The sequence below is a fragment of the Aethalodelphis obliquidens genome, unplaced genomic scaffold (assembly GCF_003676395.1).
Source record: "Aethalodelphis obliquidens isolate GAN/ISIS:26980383/991018 unplaced genomic scaffold, ASM367639v1 scaffold3, whole genome shotgun sequence".
NCBI classification, from domain to species: domain Eukaryota; kingdom Metazoa; phylum Chordata; class Mammalia; order Artiodactyla; family Delphinidae; genus Aethalodelphis; species Aethalodelphis obliquidens.
This window is the reverse complement of record NW_020837947.1, coordinates 40,922,645-40,948,042: the sequence shown is the minus strand read 5'-3', so window position 1 is coordinate 40,948,042 and position 25,398 is coordinate 40,922,645. Positions and strand designations below refer to the sequence as shown.

Here is a 25,398-nt window from a genome sequence, read left to right as displayed (position 1 = left end):
TATTTTTGATAAATAAGGCAAGAATATACAATGGAGAAAAGATAGCCTCTTCTATAAGTGGTGCTGGGAAAACTGGACAGCTATATGTAAAAGAATGAAATTAGAACACTCCCTAACGCCAAACACAAAAATAAAATCAAAATGGATTAAAGACCTAAATGTAAGTCCAGACAGTATAAAACTCTTAGAGGAAAACATATAACACTCTCTGACATAAATCACAGTAAGATTCTTTTTGACCCACCTCCTAGAGAAATGGAAATAAAAACAAAAATAAACAAATGGGACCTAATGAAACTTAAAAGCTTTTGCACAGCAAGACGAGAAGACAACCCTTAGAATGAGAGAAAATATTTGCAAACGAAGCAACTGACAAAGGATTAATCTCCAAAATATACAAGCAGTTCATACAGCTCAATATCAAAAACACAAACAACCCAATCCAAAAATGGGCAGAAGATCTAAATAGACATTTCTCCAAAGAAGATATACAGATTGCCAACAAACGCATGAAAGGATGCTCAACATCACTTATCATTAGAGAAATGTAAATCAAAACTACAATGAGGTATCACCTCATCCCAGTCAGAATGGCCATCATCAAAAAATCTACAAACAATAAATGCTGGAGAGGGTGTGAGAAAAGGGAACTCTCTTTCACTGTTGGTGGGAATGTAAATTGATACAGCCACTGTGGAGAACAGTATGGAGGTTCCTTAAAAAACTAAAAATAGAATTACCATATGACCCAGCAATCCCACTACTGAGCATATACCCTGAGAAAACCATAGTTCAAAAAGAGTTATGTACCACAATGTTCACTGCAGCACTATTTACAATAGCCAGTACATGGAAGTAACCTAAGTGTCCATCGACAGATGAATGGATAAAGAAGATGTGGCACATACATACAATGGAATATTACTCAGCCATAAAAAGAAATGAAATTGAGTTATTTGCAGTGAGGTGGATGGATGGACCTAGAGTCTGTCATGCAGAGTGAAGTAAGTCAGAAAGAGAAAAACAAATACTGTATGCTACTACATATGTATGGAATCTAAAAAAAAAAAAAAAAGGTTCTGAAGAACCTAGGGGCAGGACAGGAATAAAGATACAGACGTAGAGAATGGACTTGAGGACACGGGGAGGGGGAAGGATAAGCTGGGACGAAGTGAGAGAGTAGCATTGACACATATACACTACCAAATGTAAAACAGATAGCTACTGGGAAGCAGCTCCATGGCACGGGGCAATCAGCTTGGTGCTTTGTGACCACCTAGAGGGGTGGGATAAGGAGGATGGAAAGGAGATGCAAGAGGGAAGAGATATGGGAATATATGTATACATATAGCTGATTCACTTTGCTATACAGAAGAAACTAACACAACATTGTAAAGTAATTATACTCCAATAAAAATGTTTAAAAAAAACGAATAAAACTCAAGATGAAGACACACTTAGCACAGTGACAGGGGCCTTTCAGATGTTTAGAGAGGCCTAGCTATTTTTATTCTTTGAGGCTTTTGGTAAGTTAAAATGAAAAAAGGCGGCGAGATGCTGAAGAGGCATTTTTAACTTTCAAAAAATGAAAAACCTTCATGTCAAGTCTAAATTTTAAGACTTTAGGGATGTGAAGCTGGGGACAAGCAGCTCTCCTGGGCCCCCCATAATAGGCCCTGGTTTTACAGTTTTTCCGCAGTGGAAGTGGCTATGTATCCAGGCTGGTTAGTCTGATCAGAACATCATTTCACTACAGTCTGTTCTGGGGCTCTCAGCCTCTGGGCAAGAGTTCCTCTAAAAACAGAGCATGAGACAAGGATTGGATGCAGGGAGATTTTGGGGGAGGTGATATCAGGAAGTGAGTGAGTGAGTGGGGAGAGTGAAACAAGGAAGGGAGAAGGGCCAGTGAAATACACGTTGAGCAGGTCACTGCTGTGTGCATGGGGGGGCTTGCTCCTGCTGGAAACCCTCTAAGGAACCATCTAGAATGCATCTCAGAATTATTCTTCAGAGGAGCAAGACTGGATTAGTTATCCATCAACTCTAAAACCTCACTTGGCTGAGGGCTGCCCCTGGGGCTGCAGACTCTCCCAGGCTTCCCAGACCACAGCCAGCTGCCTGTGAAGGGGCTCTGAGTCAGCACAGTTGACAAGACTGGGTGCTGGAAGTCATGCTGCCCACAGACCAGGGTGCCGCTCACTGCACCAGTAGCTGAGACACAGGGTGGGCTGCGGAGATGGGACACAGGAAAAAAAGGGCTGCCATATGTTCTCAGTCTATGATCTCTGTGCTTTACAAAAGGCCAAGAGCCCCTAGCACTCCTCCCTCCCCACTACACCTCAAGTTCTAACAGAAGTTATTGATACTACTGGCAAAAACAAGGGGAATTCCTGTGTTGTGACAAGTTAACAATTTGACATCATATGCTACACTAAAAGGGGTTAATAGATAAAAATCCTAACACATCAAACCAACCTTATTACCCTACAAAAAAACAATGCACTCCCCCCTCAAAGAACCAAGCAAATGGAATCTTCCTGCCCACATGACAGTATTTACTTACTTCTTCCACTTTTGATCAATTCTGTTATATACTTTTCACACTTTAACGTCTCTAAAATTGGCAATGTCATAATTTAATTGGTAGTGTTGTGCTTTCTTAATGGCATATAAAATGGTGTTTCTTATCAGTTATGGTGTTTTATATTTGATGAAATATGTTATTACTGATATTTTCAATTTAAACTGATTTGCAAGCTGAGTATTAACCTTAATTTCTTTGCTGGCCTATTGAAGACCAAAATAATTCCCAATCACCAAGGCTTAGATGAACCTCAATTTTAATATACTTTTTTCAGAGGAAAAAACATAAACTTAAAGAAACTGAAATTACAACTGACTAACCATAATTAGAAAATTATGCCAAAAAAAACAGGCCTAAAAAATTGCTATTACTTAAAATGGTTGACAACTGGTTATAAGACACACATTAAATGAAGAGGATTAATTAATTAATAAGATTCATCAATGGCTTCCTGAGATATCAGATAAATTTTACATAAAGGCAATATTCATCTTAGATTTCCCAAGAGAAGTTATTCCTAATGGTTTTAAAAGACAGATAACTTTCTAACAAAGAGTGCCAGACAATAAGAGAATGTAATTAAAGCATTTGCTTGTTCTTATCCCCTGAATTCCCTCTCACTCCTTTTGGAATAATAGCTCTTAAAATTAGACGTTGTGGACTTCCCTGGTAGCGCAGTGGTTGGAAGTCCGCCTGCTGATGCAGGGGATGCGGGTTTGTGCCCCAGTCCGGGAGGATCCCACGTGCCGCGGAGCAGCTGGGTCCGTGAACCCGCGTACCGCAAAAAAGAAAAAAAAAAATAGACGTTGTTTGATGTATATCCTGAAGGGCGCCTCTGCTGGCATTCAGCACACAAAGTGTTCAACAGATTAGTTTAGGAAGATGATACACCATATTCAGCAGGAAGAGACTCAAGAAGTGACAAAGACAATTCAAATAACACACTGGACAGATATGAAGCTTATGGATATTCAGAGAACCCTGAGACTAGCGTCGGAATATTCTTGTACAAAGTAGCTCTTCTACAGGTACTTTCTAAAATTTAGCTCTAAGTAACTCTAACTAAAAGCATATTTTACCATTTTCATGCCCAAAGAGTAAAAGAAGCAATCACATAGTGGTTTCTTGAAACAGAGAGCAGGTTGGGGTAACTATTCCCAAGTTGCCCGTAATCCTTTGTGGAATTAACCGATCACCTTTTTTATAGTCATGAGAACTTAATTTTATAATATGCCTTTTTAGATTTCTCCTTCAACACCAGAGTAGGTATATTTATATCACTGTTACATAAAGCAAAGCTGAAGCCAGGGATATAGGATGACTTAACTGAAAACACTCAATCTTGAATGGAAAAATGACTGGTCAAAACTTTAAAAATCATAGAAGAGTTGATATGCTAGATTTATAGGTATGACTGAACATTTTTTCCACAGACATTTTTCTTTCTTTTTTTTTTTTTTTTTGCGGTACGCAGGCCTCTCACTGTTGTGGCCTCTCCCGTTGCGGAGCACAGTCTCCGGACGCACAGGCTCAGCGGCCACGGCTCACGGGCCCAGCCGCTCCGCGGCATGTGGGATCTTCCCGGACTGGGGCATGAACCCGTGTCCCCTGCATCGGCAGGCGGACTCTCAACCACTGCGCCACCAGGGAAGCCCCCACAGACATTTTTCTATAAGAAACATAAGCAAACTAAAACGTCACCTCTACAGCTTCCCAGGCCCATTTCCTGTATTTTGGATCATGAGTCAGTCGCCACATGTACATGTAAGTCTCAACAACTTCTGGCCTTAGGATGTAGTATTTTTCATTTTGCCTCGTAGCAATGGCTTCAACACCGCCATCGAATCTGAAAGCTTCTGGTCCCAGTTTCACAACTAAAGGAGATGCAATGGAGGACAAAGGTTATTGTCCTAGACAATGTTTAGTGTCTATAACTTAAATGAAACTAGAAAGTACCTTACAACATTCAAGAGAGGTGTCAAAACAATCATTTTAAGGAATAATTATAAACACTGTATAATAAGCAATATTCAATATACCTTTATAATTTATTCATTGAAAAGAGTCCATTTTAGAAAATGGTAATGATCCCTTATTTTCTTTCATTTAACCACCATTTACTGAGCACCCACGGGGTAGGTGCAAAGCACCACCTTATTAGTGAGCTAGAAAATCAGTGGTTGAGAATTCTAAGTCATTATGTCATAAAGGTTATTTAGTATTTGTACATCAAACTCCTATTTTTATAAGAAGGCCTCCAGACTCATCATATATTTCATGGAGATTCTGGGAAGATTAATAATGGTTTATAGCATACCAAGTTTCTTTTGTACTGGGACAGAGACTCTCACCCAATGTTATTTACCTAAAGCAGGGCCAATAAGTTAGACAGACTTAACCCTTTATGGCCTGGATTTTTGTTTCTTGGTAAACTAAAGGTAAGTATTTTTATATAGAAGAGTAATGCCTCTTAAAGTAAAAACAGAAATTCCTTTAAGATATTAATCATGATCATCAAGTTTCATCAGGCATGGTGGATGTTCTTTTGATGGCAACAAATGGACAAAATGGACAAAGTTCCTTACTGAATGAAATAAAAAGCACATAGACTGGGTATGAAGAGTAACAGGTACTCACATGTGCGATTGTAAGATTCATGACAGGTACGGGCAATTTCAGCCCCGAGTTGAAGGTAGTGTTGGGTCAGGCCTTCAGGAGCGTCATCTGCCCCGAGGGCAAACATGCCTCCCGCAAAGCAGGTCAGGTGGCCCATCTTGTGTTCCAGGAGGCCCCCTTTCCATTCTGCGATGTAAGTCAGTCCGTTACGTGACTTCCGGATCAAGTGAGTCTCAATTGCCTGAAAATAATACTTATTTTCAACGTTTTGTAATCTCTTCTCAGATTTATACCAAAAACACCACAACATTAAAAAAATAAAAAAATATAAAACATCACTCACGATTGATTTGAGTTTGTTACTACAAATCCAATTCGACCTGAAATTTCATGTTATTGCTCTCTGTATATGTCCTCTAGTCTATGCCTTATTAGTTTGGTTAGTTATAATGAACACCGTTGGGCCAGCCCAGTAGGTTTTTCTCGGTTGCATGCCCAAACACCTGTAGTCCTCATACTGAAAAAGCTGTTTCCTTTTCAAAGATAGGCCACTGGTATAGTGGTAGGAGCTGCTTTACTGCATTTCCATTTTCACAAATGGAGAAACAACACAAAGCACAGGCTCTACCATGAATGGTGAACAGACCATATTTGTGTATAAAATCCAGGCTGGTGGTATTACCCCTCCTTTCTCTCTCTTAGGCTTGGAGGGGTAGCAAAACAGAGTGGGAAAAAGGAGCTGTTCTTGAGTCAATCAGATTGCTTGGCTTCAAATTCCAGCTCTGACACTTACTATCTGTAAACTTTGTGGGTAATTTGCTTACTGTATCCTTAAATCTCAGTGTCTTTATGCATAAAATGGGAATAGTAGTATCCACTGTGAAAACTGCAATATTTTGTTTATAAAGCAGTCAGTACTGTGATTAGCACTTGATAAAGGTCATTTATCATCGTCACATCTCCACTGTGGTAACACATGAATTAAATTCCTCCTTAATAATTCTTTTAAAAAGACATTAATATACAATGAATAAGTATTTTTTTTTAAAAAAGAATAAAGGTCTGTAAATTTGGGAGAAATGATGTTTACAAAAGTGGCTTGTTAAACACCTTTTATTTCTGCCCCAGGACTGTTGATATTCTTTTGAATAAACAAAATAAAATAAGCCCTTTTTTAAAAAAAAACCCAAAATTGTAGTGTAAGTGCTTGGCATTACTATTTCTAATTACTTTAACAGGAAATGCTCCCCTACGCCCCCAATTACTTCTTGGAAGGAGAAGGGCTATGATTGTGTCTATAACTGTTATACTATTATAAAAAAAGAGAGGATTTTAGGAATCACATTTGGGAATACAGGCATAGCTCATTTTATTGAGTCTTGCTTGTGCTTTGCAGATACTGCATTTTTCACAAATTGAAGTTTTGCAGTGACCCTGTGTCAAGCAAGTCTATCAGCGCTGTTTTTCCAACAGCATTTGCTCTTTTCATGTCTCGATGTCACATTTTGATAATCCGCAACATTTCAAACTTTTTCGTTATTATTATATTCGTCAGGGTGATCTGTATCAGTGATCTTTAACGTTACTATTACAACTCACTGAAGACTCAGATGACGGTTAGCATTTTTTAACTAAGGTAAGTACATTGTTTTTTTAGACATATTGCTATTGTACATTAAACAGCCTAGAGTATAGTGTAAATATTAAGTTTACACGCACGGGGCAACCAAAAATTTCATGTGACTTGCTCTACTGTGTTATTCACTTTATTGCAGTGGTCTGGAACTGAACCCACAATATCTCCAAGGCATGCCTGTGGTAGATAGAGACAAAACTTGTGATACAGAAGAATGAATGAAAATGAATGCATAGGTAGATAAAACCTCTCCTTCCTTTATTGGAAGTAAACAAATGAAACCAAGATGGTAAGAAATAAATGAACGCACTACTGTGCACATTAACTGTGGTTAAGCTAATTTTATTGATGGTCTAGTTATTACATTAATATTTCATTCTTATTTAATGCAACTGAACATCTTAGCTATTTATACTTCTCATAGCACAAATTGCAGTAAAGTCCTTCAAGCAGATACTTGTTCATCACCCAAGAAATTATTCTTTCTACATGGCAAGAATAATAGCTTTTGAGCATGCATTAGGGAAACATTATTACCCTGTTACAGATCCTGAATAAAGTACTATATTATTTTTGGCATGATTCTGACCAAGTTGCTATCTCTCAAAATAAATTACAACGAAGTTCCAAGACTTTTAAAACAATGTTTGTGTGGCAATGGGAAAATGTAAATAAATATACAGGAGGAAAAAACAGTCTTTAGTGGCTCTAAAAAATTTTGTGTCAAGCCTACAGAGAATTGATTAGGAAAAAAGAGTATTGTATATTTTGTGATTTCATCCTTCTATATTTGAAAAAAATTAGTTGGCTGTGCCTATAGAATCCTAAATGCCTAATACATCACCTGCCCAGGTATCATTCACTCCAATGGACTTTCTTGCAGCATGAGCAACCACCACTATGGATTCTTAGTATGGCCTCCAGATGAGGCCATAACAGCCAGTTGAAAACTCAAAGTATTTCGTTATTAACACAACGAAAGAAAACATGCCACTCTGGGATTAAATGATTTCCAAAATGCACTGGAAGCTAAAACTGATGGACTACATCTCCAGTAACTCAACTGTCCAGAACAATATTTTAAGGCATCCTCTCTTTCATAATAATGATATTTTAAAGTACAAGCAATACAAAGAAACTTTACTATGAAAGACACGACTACTTCTTAAAATCAGAAGCGTAGCTGTTCTAGCTTTGCTTTCTATGTTGAAAACACACAATGGATTGAAAGTGTTTTTACTATTAAGAGAAAGAGGAAACACTTTGACTTCATCTGCTCTTAATGGATTTTCCTGTCAATGGTTTGTCTAAATACAATATGCTAAAAGCTCTGTGGGTATAGTTCTCAAAACGGGAGGAAAAGTATTTCAAAGAGTATTTTAAAGTTGTCTTTCCTGGAACATCAAGATCCTAGGGGGCCACTTTAAAAATTAGAATAATTAAAATGTCTGCCAGGACTGTAATTAAAAATGACATAATGGAAACCATACTGTATGGAGAACTCCCTGGTTTAAAACCTGAAACCTCATAGGAATGAAGAAAAATAAACCTGAAGAGGCCATATGGACCATATCCTAGTTTGCTTTTAATGTTTATCATGTCCTTTAAAGGCTGTGCGAAATGAAGGCCAATGTTCTAACTAAGGTGTCTGGTTCCTATATGTGAAATAGTAAAGAGTTGTGTCTGCTCTACTTAGTCAAGTTCACTACTGACCTTGGAGGGAACCAACGTAATATTAAATCCAGTCAACTAGAGCAGTGCAAGTTGTATTTATATTTAAACAATTAAGTTGGTCTATTGTAAAATCACCCAGAATTCCCTTTAGGGACACTTACTTTAGAACAATGGCAACATCACTGGAATTACAAATATCCATTTTTTCCCCTAAGAATTATTATTATTATTATTTTTTTTTTGCGGTATGCGGGACTCTCACTGTTGTGGCCTCTCCCGTTGTGGAGCACAGGCTCTGAACGCGCAGGCTCAGCAGCCATGGCTCACAGGCCTAGCCACTCCGCGGCACGTGGGATCTTCCCGGACCGGGGCACAATCCCATGTCCCTGCATCGGCAGGCGGACTCTCAACCACTGCACCACCAGGGAAGCCCTATTATTGTTATTTTTTAAAAATTCTAATTTCATATCTAAACTATGTAAGAGGCTGAGCCCAACAGGACATCTCCCACATAAGGCCACTTCTCTAAGATTAGGATATGTAAGTTACCTACCTAACACATAGAAATAAACATAGAGAATTGGGAAAAGGGGGAGACAGAGAAATATGATCCAAATGAAGGAACAAGACATAGCTTCAGAACAAGAACCAAACAAAGTAGAGATAAGCAATATACCTGATAAAGAGTTCAAAGTGATGATCATAAAGATGCTCACTGAACTCAAGAGAAGAATGGATAAATACAGTGAGAATTTCAACAACAAAGAGTTAGAAAATATTAGGAAGAGACAGAGCTGAAGAATACAATAACGGAAATAAAAAAATATACTAGAAGGAATAAACAGTACGTTAGATGATACAGAGGAATGAATTAGTGATCTGGAAGACAGAGAAGTAGAAATCACACAAAGTTGAACAGAAAGGAGATAAAAAAAGAAATTAAAAAGTGAGGTTAATCTAAGAGATCTCTGGCACAACATCAAGCATACTAACATTTGCATTACAGGGTCCAAGGAGGAGAAGAGGGACAGGAAGGGACAGGGAACTTATCTGAAGAAACAATGGCTAAAAACTTACCTAACCTGGGAAAGGAAACAAACATCCAGGCCCAGGAAGCAAAGAAAGTCCCAAACAAGACACACCAAGGCACATCATAATTAAAATGGTAAAAATTAAAGATAAAGACTCTTAAAAGCAGCAAGAGAAGGGCAACTAGTTACCTACAAGACAAGTCTCATGAAACTATCAGATGTCTCCTCAGCAGAAACACTGCAGGCCAGAAAGGAGTGGCACAGTATATCTAAAGTGATGAAAGGGAAAAGCCTATAACAAGGAATACTCTTCTTAGCAAAGTTATCATTCAGATTTGAAAGAGAGATAAAGAGTTTTACAAACAAGCAAAAGTTGAAAGAATTTAGCACCACTAAACTGGCTTTATAAGAAATGTTAAAGGGACTCCTCTAAGCAGAAAAGAAAAGGCCACAACTAGAAATATAAAAATTATGAGAGGAAAAACATCACTGGTAAAGACAAACAGATAGTAAAGGTAGTCGATCAACCACATAAAGCTAGTAAGAAGGTTAAAAAACAAAAGTAGTAAAATCATATATATCCATAATAAGTAGTATGGATACACAAAACAAAAAGATGTAAAATATGACATCAAAAACATTACATGTGGTGGGGGAAATAAAAATGTAGAGTGGTTAGAACGTATTCAAGCTTAAGAGATCATCAACTTAAAATAATCATATAAATGATGTTCAATATGAACCTCTTGGTAATTACAAACCAAAAACCTATAATAGATACACACACTCAAAAAAGAGGAAGGAACACAACATAAAGCTAACGACTGTAATCAAATCACAAGGGAAGAGAGCAAAAGAATAAGAAAGAAACAAAAAAGAACTACGAAAACAATGAACAAAATGGCAAAAAGTACATACGTATAATAATTATTTCAAGTGTAAATGGACTAAATGCTCTTATCAAAAGATATAGAGTGGCTGAATGGATGAAAAATCAAGACCCATATATATGCTGCCTACAAGAGACTCATTTCAGATCTAAAGGCACACAGACTGATAGATAAAAAAGGTTATTCCATGCAAATGGAAATGGAAAGAAATCTGGAAGCAATACCATATCAGACAAAATAGAATTGAAACAAAGACTGTAAAAAGAAACAAAAAAGGACATTACATAATGATCAAGGGATCAATCCAAGATGAAGATATAATAATTGTAAATATATATGCTCCCAACATAAGACCACTTAAATACATAAGCAAATATTAACAGACATAAAGGGAGAAATTGACAGTAACACAATAATAGTAAGGGACTTAAACATCCCACTCACATCAATAGGCAGGTCATCCAGAAAGAAAATAAGGAAACACTGACCTTAAGTGACACATTAGACTAAAGAGACTTAATAAATAGATAATTTAAGAAAACTGAGATTATATCAAGCAACTTTTCTCACCACAACGCTATGGGACGATAAATAAACTACAAGAAAAAATGCAAAAAAACATAAACATGTGGAGGCTAAACAATACACTAGCAACAACCAGTGGATCACTGAAGAAATCAAAGAAGAAATAAAAAAATACCTGGAGACAAGTGAAAATGTAATCACACTGATCTAAAATCTATGGGACACAGAAAAAGCAGTTCTAAGAGGGAAGTTTATAGCAATACAAGCCTACATCAAGAGACAAGAAAAATCTCAAATAAACAACCTAAACTTACACCCAAGGAAAACAGAAAAAGAACAAACAAAACCCAAAGTTAGTAGAGCAGAAATAAATAATATAGAGACCAAAAAACCACAATAACAATAGAAAAGATCAAAGAAACTAAGACCTGGTTCTTTGAAAAGATAAACAAAATTGATAAACCTTTAGCCAGACTCATCAAGAAAAAAAGAGAGGGCCCAAATAAATGAATCAGAAATGAAAGAGGAGCAGTTAAAATGATACCATGGAAATAAAAAGGATCATAAGAGATTATTATGAACATTTATATGCCAATAAAATGGACAACCTAGAAGAAATGAAAAAATTCCTAGAAATATATAATCTCCTAAGATGGAATTGGAAATATAAATAGAAAATATTAATAGACCAATTACCAGTAAAAAAATTGAATCAGTAATATAAAAAAAAGTTCCAACAAACAAAAGTTTGGAATCAGTTGGCTTCATGGGTGAATTCTACCAAACATTTAGAGAAGAGTTAACACCTATTCTTCTCAAACTATTCCAAAAACTGAAGAAGGAATGCTTCTGAAATTCTATACGGCCAGTTTTACCCTGATACCAAAACAAAACAAAACAAAACAAAACAAACAAAAAAAATACAGGCCAATATCAGTGATCAATATAGATGATAAAATCCTCAACAAAATATTAGCAAACCAAATTCAACAATAAATGAAATGGATCATACACCATGATCAAGTGGGATTTATCCCAGGGATGTGAGGATGGTGTAATATCTGCAAATCAATCAATGTGCTATACTACATTAACAAATTGGAGAATAAAACTCATATGATCATCTCAATAGATGTAGAAAAAGCTTTTGACAAAATTCAACATCCATTTATGATAAAAACTCTCAACAAAGTAGATACAGAGGGGATATACCTCAAGATAATTAAGCCCATATATGACAAATCTATAGCCAACAGCATAATAAATGATAAAAAGCTGAAAGCAAGAAGATCAGGAACAAGGCAAGGATGCCCATTCTTGTCACTTTTATTCAACATAGTTTTGGAAGGCCTAGCCACAGCAAATAGACAAGAAAAGTCCAAATTGGAAAGGAAAAAGTAAAACTGTCACTTTTTGCAGATGACATACTATATATAGAAAAATCCTAAAGACACTACCAAAGAAGCAGGACTGGGCTTCCCTGGTGGCGCAGTGGTTGAGAGTCCATCTGCCGATGCAGGGTACACGGGTTCGTGCCCCGGTCCGGGAGGATCCCACATGCTGCGGAGTGGCTGGGCCTGTGAGCCGTGGCCGCTGAGCCTGCAAGTCCGGAGCCTGTGGCCCGCAACGGGAGAGGCCGCAACAGTGAGAGGCCCGCGTACCGCAAAAAAAAAAAAAAAAAAAAGGACTAATAAATAAATTCAGTAAAATTGCAGGATACAAAATTAATATACAGGTATCTGTTGCATTTCTATACACTAATAACAGACTATAAGAAAGATAAATTAATAAAACAATCCCATTTATGACTGCATAAAAAGTGTAAAATACCTAGGAATATATCTAATCAAAGAGGTAAAAGACTTGTACTCTGAAAAGTATAAGACATCAATGAAAGAAACTGAAGACAACACAAGCAAATGAGAAGATATACCATGGTCATGGATTGGAAGAATAAATATTGTTAAAATGACCATACTACCCAAGGCAATCAATAGATTCAATGCAATCCCTATCAAAATACCAAAGACATTTTTTATAGAACCAGAACAAATAATTCTAAAATCTGTATGGAACCACAAAAGATCCCAAATAATCAAACCAATCTTGAGAAAGAAGAACAAAGCTGGAGGTATTAGACTCTCTGCTTTCAAACTATACTACAAAGCTACAGTAATAAAAACAGTACGGTACAGTCACAAAAACAGAAACATAGATCAATGGAACAGAATAGAGAGCCCAGAAATAAACCCATGCTTACATGGTCAATTAATCTATGATAAAGGATGAAAGAATATACAGTGAGAAAAAGATAGCCTCTTCAATAAATGGTGATGGGAAAACTGGACAGCTACATGCAAGAGAATCAAACTGGACTACTTTTTCACACCATATATAAAAATAAATTCAAAATTGATTAAAGATTTAAGTGTAGACCTGAAACTATAAAACTCCTAGAAGAAAACACTGGCAGTGCACTCTTTTGACATTGGTCTTAGCAATATATATATATACACACACACATATAGATGTGTGTGTGTGTGTGTGTGTGTATATATATATATATATATATATTTTGATCTGTCTCCTCAGGGATGGAAAATAAAATAAAAAATAAACAAGTGAGACTACAACAAACTAAAAAGCTTTTGCACAGTGAAGGAAACTAACCAAAAAAAAAAAAAGTGAAAAGGCCACCTACTAAATGGGAGAAGATATTTGAAAATATATCTGATAAGAGATTAATATCCAAAATACACAAAGAACTCATACAACTCAACAAATAACCAGATTAAAATGGACAAAAGACCTGAATAGACATTTTTCCAAAGAAGATGGAAGGCAGAGAGATGGCCAACAGACACATGAAAAGATGCTCAAGATCACTAATCATCAGGGAAATGCAAATGAAAATCACAATGAGGTAACATCTCACACCTGTCAGAATGGCTATCATCACAGACAGCAAATAACATGTGTTGGTGAGGATATGAAGAAAAGGGAATCCTTGTGCACTATTTTGGGATTGTAAATTGGTGCAGCCACTATAAAACTGCCATACGATCCAGCGATTTCACTTTAGGGTATTTATCTGAAGAAAACAAAAACACTAATATGGAAAGATATATGCACCTGCATGTTCACTGCTGCATTTTTTCCCATAGCCAAGAAATGGAAGCAACCTAAGTGTTCAAATGGGTGGTTGCCAGAGGGGAGGGGGATGAGGGAGCAGGAGAAATAAGTGAAGAGGATTAAGAGGTACAAACCTCCAATTATAAAATAAGCCACAGGGATGCAATATACAGCATAAGGAATATGGTCAATAATATTGTAATAACTTTGTATGGGGACAGATGGTTACTAGACTCATTGTGGTGATAATTTCATAACATATACAAATGTCAAATCACTATATAGTACACCTGAAACTAACATAATATCATACATCAACTACACTTCACTTAAAAAAAACTATTTAACACAACATTGTTAATCAATATAAAATAAAAAATTTAAAAAACTATTTAAGGAAACAAACACTACATAAAGTATCTACCTAACACACTACTTAGTTCACAGAAGGTAATTCAAATATTTATTCACTCTCATTCCTCCTCCATCACAAAGGACCTTTGAAAACTATTAATAATCTTTGATTAAATATTAGTTTGGTTAGTTCAGATTTTTTTTTTTTTTTTTTTTTGCAGTACGTGGGCCTCTCACTGTTGTGGCCTCTCCCCATTGCGGAGCACAGGCTCCGGACGCGCAGGCTCAGCGGCCATGACTCATGGGCCCAGCTGCTCCGCGGCATGTGGGATCTTCCCGGACCGGGGCACAAACCCGTGTCCCCTGCATCGGCAGGCGGACTCTCAACCACTGCGCCACCAGGGAAGCCCGCAGATTTTTATTTGAAAGTACTATTTATCTCTGGAGGTAAGTTTACTTCAAAGAGAGGTAACCATTAGGATTGTCTGTAATCTCGGGCAATTTTAACTTCCTCAATTTTTAGAATATATAATAAATTCAGGATTTTTTCCTCTCCATAATTTTAACTGTGACTCTAATAGGGAACTCATACTTGTTGAAGAAAAATACCCTTTTTAAGATGTGTGAATCTTAACTGAGGTTTGAACCATGGAAAAAACTTTTAACTACCCTATTAGAACTAAACATTATCAAGTATGATTATTATTGTTATAATTATATTAGCACATATTGAACTCTATCTAACTGGAAACATTTTTTAACCCACTCAGGTAGTATTCCATTTTTTCATTAAAGCTTGATTAATATGCAAGTTATAAGTTAGTTGAGTGGCAACGATGATTTAAATTTGGGTTTACCTTAATAGCATCGAAATACATCTTCTTAGCTTGTAGATCTGTCTTGTCAGACATTAACCATGCCTTTAGCAAATATTCATAAAAGCTGTCTCCAAGTCCTCCAACTGATACGTGATCTGCAAAGAGAGGGAAATGAATTTTAGACTGATTCAGACTTTAATTCAGATAATGCAGTAAGATCATATTAGTAACTAGGATGCAAAACCGTTAAGTCAACTGCAACTCAATGTTACATTTAAATTCCAACAAATCTCGTTTTCGAAAGATATTCTGAAATGAGCTGATGTGCTGTTAACTAATGTGATATACTTTAAATAATTACCAACACAGTTTTGTAAACATGCAGATAAAAAATATATAATCAACCCTAATTCTAAAACTCTGTTTCTTTAGTAAAAATACCAAATTAAAATGTTTCACCATATTCAAATATATTTTTAATTGCTTTATCTCTCAATAATAAACTATGTCAAAGCTGTGAGTATCATCAAATCTTAAAAACAACAACAAAAAAAAACTGGCTTGCAATATAACCAGAAGCTCCTCAGCTTCTTGTATTATAATTTTTATTATTTGATAGGTTTTGTAGTGTTATTAATCTGAAGGGTCAAAATCCTTTGAGAGAGGTAAGAAAGAAGACAGGGCAGGAGAAGTTTTTCTTTTTAATACAGTCACTCCTTCATATCTGTAGGTTCCCCATCAGTAGGTTCAATCAACTGTGGATTGAAAATATGATAAAAAAATTCTAGGAAGTTCCAAAAAGCAAAACTTCAACTTGCCATGCACAGCCAAATACTATTTACATGGCATTTACATTGTATTTACATAGCATTTACATTGTATTAGGTATTATAAATAATCTAGAGATGATTTAAAGTATCTGGAGGATATGCATAGGTTATATGCAAACACTGTGCCATTTTACATAAGGGACTTGAGCACCCATGAATTTTGGTATCCCTGGGGTCCTGAAACCAATCCCCTGCAGATAGGGAGGAATCAATGTACTCCATTCCTACAGTCCCTCTCCACTGTCATTTATTATGCCAGATCCACTACATATTTATATTATTGCTATACAAACAGTCTTTGACTTATAGGTAGGTAATCCTCATTAAAAGTGAGAAAACTGAGGCTTAGAGGGGCTAAATGAGATTATAACATTGGTAGGTGCCAGCTAACTCTTCAGCCCACACAGGGTCTCAAACTTGGAATCACTTGCTCTCTAACATATAACACTAAATGTACATATTCTTTTGCCTACTGTTTGAATTAATACTGTTACTTTTCAAGCATATTTACCTACAAAAACAAAGACATACTCTCTTTGAAATATCATTCCTAGAATTCATAGAGAATTTGCGTATTAATAAGATAGTCTTATTTGGGAAATTTGCATTTGAAGTTTCATAACTCGAAACTAACTTTATGTAGCTATTAAAAAAATAAAACCTTTATTAGTTGATTTAGTTACACAAAAGTAAATTGGTTTTTATACTACTATCAAGACAATTTTCTCCTGAGTCCCACCCAACAACTCCACTTGGACATGGGGACCTAAACTTGAACAATTGAACACAGGTTAAAAGTGAATGTATTATCTTTTCCTCCTCAACCTTATCTGAGCCTTGGTCCCTATCTCACTAAGTGGTGCCATCACCCTGCCAAGTCTGCACCAGTCAGACATCCAACAGTCATTCTTTACCTCTTCTCTCCTTCGCTCCCACATTCAGTGAGTTACCGAAATCTACTAATTTTACCTCCAATGTATCTCTTAAGTCCATCTACTCCTTCCTGTCCTCACTAATATGATTCTGGCCCAAGCTACCACTATGCCCTGCTTGAGTCTGCAATGGCAAATTATCTGGTCTCCTGCACTGTGACAGCATCTTGCTATTTAAACTTATTAAAATTAAAAAAAAAAAATCAGTTCCTCAGCCATACTAGTGCTCATACATGTGGCCTGTGGCTACTGCACCGAAGAGGGAAGATACAGAACATTTCCATCATCACACAAAGTTCTGATGGCAGTGCCACTCCAATCTATTTCCCACATTAATGATGCCAGAGCAACCCTTTTAACATGTGAATCAGATCAGCCCTTACTTGAAGGCTTCAATGATGAAGACTCAAATCCTGGGTCTCTGGAGACCTGGGAGGCCCTGTATGACCTCAATCTTCTCTATATTATCAGTCCTGCTCTATCTGCTCTCTGCCCTCTTGCTATATGGTCCCTCTTTTGGTTTCTCAAAACCATCAGGCTGCTTCCCACCTCAGGGATTCTAAAGGCATTGTTCTCTCTGTCTGAAGTGAGCTCCCTGATTCCTTTTCCCTTCATTTAGTAATCCTTACTCATATTTCATATCTGATGCCCACTAAGTTCTCTCATTATACACTTTCTGATAGCACACATGTACCACACCTGCACTTTCATAAGATGGTGAAATTTTTTTTGTCTCCTTCATAAGATTATATGATCCAGGAGAGCAGGGACCAGACCTATTATGTTTCCCAGTCCACATCAGCTCCTAAAAAGCATCTTGCACATAGTAGGTGCTCAGTAAAAAATTGATGAACAAAGCAAAATTCTTAAGGACTACACCTATTAAGCCCAGAAGGGCTATATTTTTAAGTAAATATGGATTTTCTTTTGCAGAAAGTCCAGAATTACAGTTTTAATTTTAATGTAAAGTTAGTCTTTTTATAATTGTAAGGCTGATCCTTAAAATAGCAGTTTGAAGTGACCTTTACAATTTCCTAAATAAATCGCCACAGAAACCTCTGACATTTACAAATTAAATAGACTAAGTACTATCTCATCGATAATAAGCCCTGTTGTTATAAACATGATTACAGGAGACAAATGCAAGTGATGTGTGGTAAAGCAAATCACTGTCCAGTTACTGTCAAAATAACGGGACTAAATGAAGTAATAGGAAATGATGGCCATGATCCAGACATGTCCTTTAGAGTTAAAGCAATGAGAGCTGAAAACTAACAGCCAGAAGCAGCTTCATTTTCTTCTCCCTTGGTTTATGATTCTATAATGAAGGAAGAAGCAAGCTTGGGCATTTGGTGATTTTTTAAAAAAGGAAAAGGTTTACATATTTGTTTTAATTAATGTTGCTAAGTGCTAGTTGATTTTCTATTTTCCTACCTATAAAATTTTTATATTTGGAAAGAATCAAAATAAAGGAACATAAAGGAACATAGAGGAGAAATAAGAAAAGGTCTTTTTGATAATTTAGCATATCACTCACTAAGCTTCCCCTATGTCTGGATGACTATTTGTGTTATCTGTGTAAATACCTTAGTGGCTGTAAGAGAGAACATGCCTGATTTTATCAGCAGGAAAGGACTGTCTACTTCTAGAAAGAACATATATGGTGTTCTTATTCCCAAATGTTCTAAACATAATGTGTATAATAGCTACTCAAATATTATGTTCTTTTATAAAAGGGGTAATGTATTCTTTTCAATAGGATTAGGTCACATAAAAGGATTCCTAATACTTAGAAAGAGAAAAAAAAATCAAAAGAATCAAGACAAAAAGGATGAAATACTCAGTATCTTCACTTAATTTTATAGACTTCATCTGAATCTGAACTTCTCTCAAAGCAATCCCCCAATGATACTAGTAACACCATATTTTATAGATACACACACACACACACACATACATATAATGTTGTTGTTTTAACTGAAGAAGGGTGATAATTGTTCTGTTTATAAGACACGGAGCCCCATATTTGGCCTCAACAGTCAAGAGAGATTATCATTGACCAGGACCAGATGCTGCCTCTCAGCCACAACTGAGGAGCAGGAGACAAATTGTTCAGAGAGGAAAAACAGAACCATTGTTAAAAGCAGAGGCAGAGGGCTTCCCTGGTGGCGCAGTGCTTGAGAGTCCGCCTGCCGATGCAGGGGACGCAGGTTCGTGCCCCGGTCCGGGAAAATCCCACATGCCGCGGAGCGGCTAGGCCCGTGAACCATGGCCGCTGAGCCTGCGCATCCGGAGCCTGTGCTCCGCAACGGGAGAGGCCACAACAGTGAGAGGCCCGCGTACCGGGAAAAAAAAAAAAAAGCAGAGGCAGATTGGATACGGACTGCATGAGTATTCACAAAACTCAAGTAAGCTCCTACTAGCTGTAAGATACTATGTGCTGAGTTAACAAATATGATGAAGTCACTGTCCTCAAAAGTTTTGGATCCATAGGAAGATGGGTATGTATATGAATCATTAGGAAAAGACTGTGATAGGAAAGTACCCAAAGGGTTGGGACAGAGGAGGAAGAAGGGGGCGGGCAGAGGAGAAGTGGGTGCTAACAATTTCCAAGCAGTGTCTTGAAGAAAGCCACCTAGAAGAAATGGAGATTGGGCTGGTTCTTGGTAGAGCCAGAAGTGCAGTAAAAGGGCTGAGGAAACAGCACAAGCCAAGACCTGGATGTGGCCAAGCAGACCTTGATTAAAGAATAAAAAAAAGTGTGTCTTCCTTGTGGCTGGAACACAGGATGGGGGTGTGGGAAGAGAGACAGGGGACTCATGAACCCTATTTGTTTTTCCATCAGGAATTGGCCCATAAACAATCCAATTACAAAGGGCCCTTTGTACCACGAAGCATGGCCAAATACGTAGTGTATCAGTGACCCAGAAGGTGAAGCTGGGATGTTCTAGAACAACTGACTTTTTGTCCCTCTTCATAGTGACCTCTAAATCCTATATCACAGAAAGAGAAAAGTAAATCATAGAGACTTTTCTTCAACTTTTGAAATCTTTCGTGAGAAGGAGAACTTTAAAAACGCTTGTCCTTTCAGAGAATCGTATCTAGTTATCTTGAACTCAGAAAGCTACTCAGGTTCTCTTTTATCCCAAATACTAGAGTGGCCCTCACACTTTTTAGCCTCAGCACCCTTTAACACTCTCAAAAACGAATAAGCACCCTAAAGAACTTGTTTATGTAATATCTATCAATATTTACCATATTGGAAATGAAAACAGAATTTAAAATATTTTATTAATTTATTTGAAGTAATAATATACCCATTATATTAATATATAGATTTTTCATAAGAATATGTTACATTTTACAAAACAAAAATAATTAGTGGGAAGACTGATACCACTTTACATTTTTGCAAATCTCTTCAATGTCTGCTGTACTAGAAGACAACTGGATTTTCATATCTGCTCTACATTCAATCTGCTGCTGTATGTTGTTCTGGCTGAAATATATGAAGAAAATTCAGCCTCACACATTTGTACAGTTGGAAAGCAAAGAGTATTTTGATAGTCTTTTCAGATAATTGTGGGTAATTTTTCTTTGGTACTACAACAAAACTTGACAGGTGGTCAAGGTTTTTTAACAGTTGCAATGTGGAGTTAGAAACCACATCAATTAATTTTTGTACTATTACATTAAAATCCATTGGGCCATCTTGCACTTTGAATGCACCTTTTCTCACACATGATTTTATAGCAGCATGCATTGGTCATTTGGAAAATATTGGTTCACTGAATTATGCACATCTTCCAGACGTTGATACATTTGATTATACAACATTGAAAAACCATATTTGTTAATATCATCACCAATCTCAGAAGAGGCTTTTAGTGTTGGTGAAAGACATTAAGGCTATGGTGGCAATGTGCAAGCTTTTCAAAATTCTAATTTTCATTTAGAAGCTCAAGTTTTACCTTTGGCACAGATACTGTTAGTTTTGCTTGAAGCAACGTGCTCACTTTTGCGACCACGTCTATCAATTACCCAAGTCTGAATAACCAGTTTGTCTTCAGTAGTTCTTTCAAGTAAAAATGGTGACTTGTGAAACAACATGCGGCTAGTTCAGCTTGCAACTCAATCACACGAGTACTTTTCTATGAGGCAACCACTATTTTTCATCATGCAGCAGAAACACCTTAAGCGTCCTTTCCATTTAATCATACAGAATATTACAATGATGTGTACTCAATGATTGAGATTTACTAGAATCAGTAAATTTTTTGCTTCATTAAGAGCATTCATGAGTGAAACTGGCATCTCTTTATTTGTTATCTGCAGTGAAGGATATGATCACAGGTATATCTCACTTTATTGCCCTTTGCTTTATTGCCCTTTGCAGAGCGGACACTTCGTTTTATAAAAATTGAAAGTTTGTGACAACCCTGCATTAAGCAAGTCTATCAGCATCATTTTCCCAACACCATTTGCTCACTTTGTGTCTCTGTTTGAAAATTTTCACAATATTTCTTTTTCATTACTATTATATTTTTACGGTCTATGTGATCAGTGATCTTTGACATTACCATGACTTACTGAAGGCTCAGAAGATGGATAGCATTTTTTAGCAATAAAGTATTTTTACATTAAAGTATATACAGTGTTTTTAGACATAATACTACTGCATACTTAATGGACTACAGTATAGTGTAAACATAACTTTTTTTTTTTTTTGCGGTACGCGGGCCTCTCACTGTTGTGGCCTCTCCTGTTGCGGAGCACAGGCTCCGGACGCGCAGGCTCAGCGGCCATGGCTCACAGGCACAGCCGCTCTGCGGCATGTGGGATCTTCCTGGACCGGGGCACGAACCCGTGTCCCCTGCATCGGCAGGCAGACTCTCAACCACTGCGCCACTGGGGAAGCCCCCTAAACATAACTTTTATATGCACTGGGAAATTTAAAAGAATGTGTGACTAGCTTTATTGTGATATTTGATTTATTGCAGTGGCCTGGAACTGAACCCACAATGTTTCTGAGGTATGCCTGGTGTTAGTACTATCTGGTGTCTCTGCCATGGCTATCACTATGGCTTCAGCAGTTTTGCCCACCATTGCTTTTGCAATGTAACTGCAACTGTCAGCACAGTAAAAAAGGCAGAAAGTCTTAGTGTTATTATAAAAATATAATAAGCTTTGATTGTGTAGATCCCCTGTGAGATTTCAGCGATATCTAGTGATCTGCAGATCACACTTAGGTTAAGTGGCAACCTTGACTATGGTGTTGTGGTCTCAATGCTAGGGCCTTCCATAGACATTATTAACACAGACAAAGATTTTAGCACATTTTTTCTACTACATTATTCTTTAAGAAAAATACTTCTAAAGTAGCAGTGAGGCATAATCATCTAGGAATATCATATTTAAATATAAAGAAAAAAACTCAAATTAGAGTAAAATTTCAAGACGTCGCTAACATCTGCGGCACAGCTAGACATCTCACTTAGGATTTTTCATTTGCTCTCAGGTGCTGCTTAATCTACCACTGTTTTTCCAAATCAGCTTGAGAACATTTCTTTCAGCTACTCTGCATCTTTATATGCCTGGTTAAAGTCCCTAAGGATCTGAAGTGAGGGCTTCTAGCACAATACTTTCTTCTATGGTGAAGTTGGCTCTCCTGGCAGGAAGCCTTTATCTGCTGGCTTAAAATTGACTAAAGCACCCTGTTTGCTCTTACAATTTCTCAACCCTTAAAGACTCAGTCTCCCCTCCCATCCTGTAGCCAAACAGAAAGAGAAAATGTTATGAAATAGAATACTCTAGCTAATCTGGGTAAACCCTGCTAGTCATTAGCACAAAGGAACAATTTTCTTATCTATATAACCAGTTTATTATAGGCTAGCATCCCCACAGTACCCTGACCAGATATTCCCTTTCTGATTAACAGCTTTAAATGTGCTTACAGATCATCATGCTCACAGTTATGCATGAAAAATGAACAATCTAGTTCCCCTAGTAACACTTACAGTCTGTCTTATGATAGAAGCCTATTTATTAAAGGAACCATGCTCCCTTTCCCCTTTTCTAAAGATTCTCCAACAAGAGTGCTTTTCTTGGTGTTCCTTCTCTCTGTTACTAGAACAGTGCTGGGTATCATAAAGAGCTAAAACAATGCTTAACTTTTTTTTATTATTAATTACTGAAGTATAGTTGCTTTACAATGTTGTTAGTTTCTGTTGTACAGCAAAGTGAATCAGCTATACATATATGTGTGTCCCCTCTCTTTTTCATTTAATTTTAATTTAATTTAATTAATTATTTATATTTTTTTGGCCGAGTCGCATCTTAGTTGCGGCACATGGGATCTTTGTTGAGGCATCAGGATTTTTCCTTGCGGCACGCGGGCTTCTCTCCAGTTGTGGTGTGCAGGCTTCTGTCTAGTTGTGGCATGCAGGTTTTCTCTCTCTAGTTGTGGCACAGGGGCTCCAGAGTGCGTGGGCTCTGTAGTTTGTAGCACTTGGGCTCTCTAGTTGAGGCGCACAAGCTCAGTAGTTGCGGCGCATGGGCTTAGTTGCCCCGCGCCATGTGGGATCTTAATTCCCCTACCAGAGATCAGAGCTGGGTCCCCCGCACTGGAAGGCGGATTCTTTACCACTGAACTACCAGGGAAGTCCCTATATCCCCTCTCTTTTGGATTTGCTTCTCATTTAGGTCATCACAGAGCACTGAGTAGAGTTCCCTGTGCTATACAGTAGGTTCTCATTAGTTATCTATTTTATACATAGTAGTGTATATCTGTCAATCCCAATCTCCCAGTTCATCACACCACCATCCACCCCCCACCCCTGGTATCCATACTTCCATCCTCTACGCCTGTGTCTCTACTTCTGCTTTGCAAAAAGTTCATCTGTATCAACAATGCTTAACTTTTGACTTACATTGAGCCCATTGTCCACTATTGGGATTCAGATAGTTAGGATAAAGGCCTTGTGGTTTTTCCAGGTTGTTCAGTACTGTTCGAATATTCATTACCTACAATAGAAAATGGAATGTTACTATGAAAATATGAAAAACAAGTTTGGTGCCATTCTTCTCTCTTTCTTGATTACATTTTTCCATGTTAGGAAAAAAACCCATTGATTTAAATGATGCAGAATTAGAGCAAAGAGAGTTGCCACCAGCTTACAAAAATAATAACTGTAAGTGAATACAGTCTACCATATGCCAGACACCATAGAAGAAACTAGGATGTATCAGTGGATAAACAAAGTCATTACCATTTTGGAATTTGCATCCAGTGGAGTGAGACAGATAACAAACAAATAAATATATCAGGTGGTAATAAATGCTATGAAAAAAATACAAAAGAGTAATGGGACAGAGTGATGTGAGGTGGTGAGGCTGTACTCTGTTAGTCAGGGTGGTCTGGGGAGGCTACTGGGAGATGGTTTCAGCAGAAATTTAAAGGAATGAAGGAGTAAGTCATGCAGAGCAATGGAGGAAGAGCACGTGGGCAGAAGGAAGAGCAAGTACAAAAAAGTTCTGAGAAAAGAGTGGGTTTGGCAAGACCACCAAGGGTGGAGGTGAGGAAGTGAAGGGGAGAATGTCAGAGAGCCTAGAGGTGGCCAGGGCCCACATCTTGCAGGCCTCACAGACCATAATGTGGGCTTATCTTATTCTGAGTGTGACGCAAAGCCATTGAAAACTTGTGTTTTTACAGGATCGGTGTGACTGAGGGGGCAAGGGAGGAAGTGGTAGTCAGATGGCTACTGCACAGTCCAGGTAAGAGATGACGGATCCCTGGACTAGGGTAGCAGCACAGGTAACGGGATACAAAGGATTTCTTCATGGATTGGATCTGAGGTTTACCAAAAAGAGAGGAACCAGGATGACCTCAAGATTTCTGGTCTGAGACATTGGGTAAACTGAGGCGTCTTTACCCAGATAATGAAGACTAGAGTAAAAGCCAGTGTAAGGGCTGTCTGAGACATTTTAAGTGGGAGTTGTCTGATAGACCTTTCAGTGGAAATGTTGAATAGGTACTTAGCTATAGAGCCTGGAGTTCAGGGGACAGGTTGGAATTGGAATTACAAATGTGGAGTTAACAGCCTACAGACAGTATGTAAAGTCATGAGGTTGGATGAAATAATGGAGAAAGTGAATGTAAAAAGAAGAGGCCCCGGTTTGAGTCCTGGGGTTTTCCAATGTTTAGAGGTTGGGGTGATAAAGAAGTTCCAATATAGGAGACTGAAAAGGAGCACCTGGCAAAGACAGAGGTAAGCCAGGGGCAGAGAATGCCCGTGGAGAAGTGATCAAGTGTGCCGATGCTGAGAGGGAGAGGGAGAGGGAGAGGGGGAGGGAGGGGGAGGGGAGGGAGGGGGGGGG

At 37.6% G+C, this 25,398-nt stretch overlaps 1 protein-coding gene and 1 long non-coding RNA gene across 4 annotated transcripts in view; one reads left to right on the top strand and one right to left on the bottom strand.

Annotated features, from left to right (window-relative positions):
- Positions 1-25,398, bottom strand: part of MAN1A1 (mannosidase alpha class 1A member 1) — a 178,528-nt gene that overhangs the window by 11,091 nt on the left and 142,039 nt on the right. For all 3 annotated transcript variants that reach the window (XM_027087611.1, XM_027087599.1, XM_027087606.1), the window contains 4 exons: positions 23,952-24,045; positions 15,300-15,415; positions 5,222-5,441; positions 4,286-4,458 (listed from right to left, as the gene is read on the bottom strand). In XM_027087611.1, coding sequence (XP_026943412.1) covers positions 4,286-4,458; positions 5,222-5,441; positions 15,300-15,415; positions 23,952-24,045 — 603 coding nt within the window. The remainder of the gene's footprint in view (positions 1-4,285; positions 4,459-5,221; positions 5,442-15,299; positions 15,416-23,951; positions 24,046-25,398) is intronic.
- On the top strand, positions 1,021-11,198 carry LOC113609911 (uncharacterized). The gene is made up of 3 exons (XR_003428873.1): positions 1,021-1,032; positions 3,846-3,850; positions 10,815-11,198. It is a non-coding gene; the product is annotated as an uncharacterized LOC113609911 (long non-coding RNA).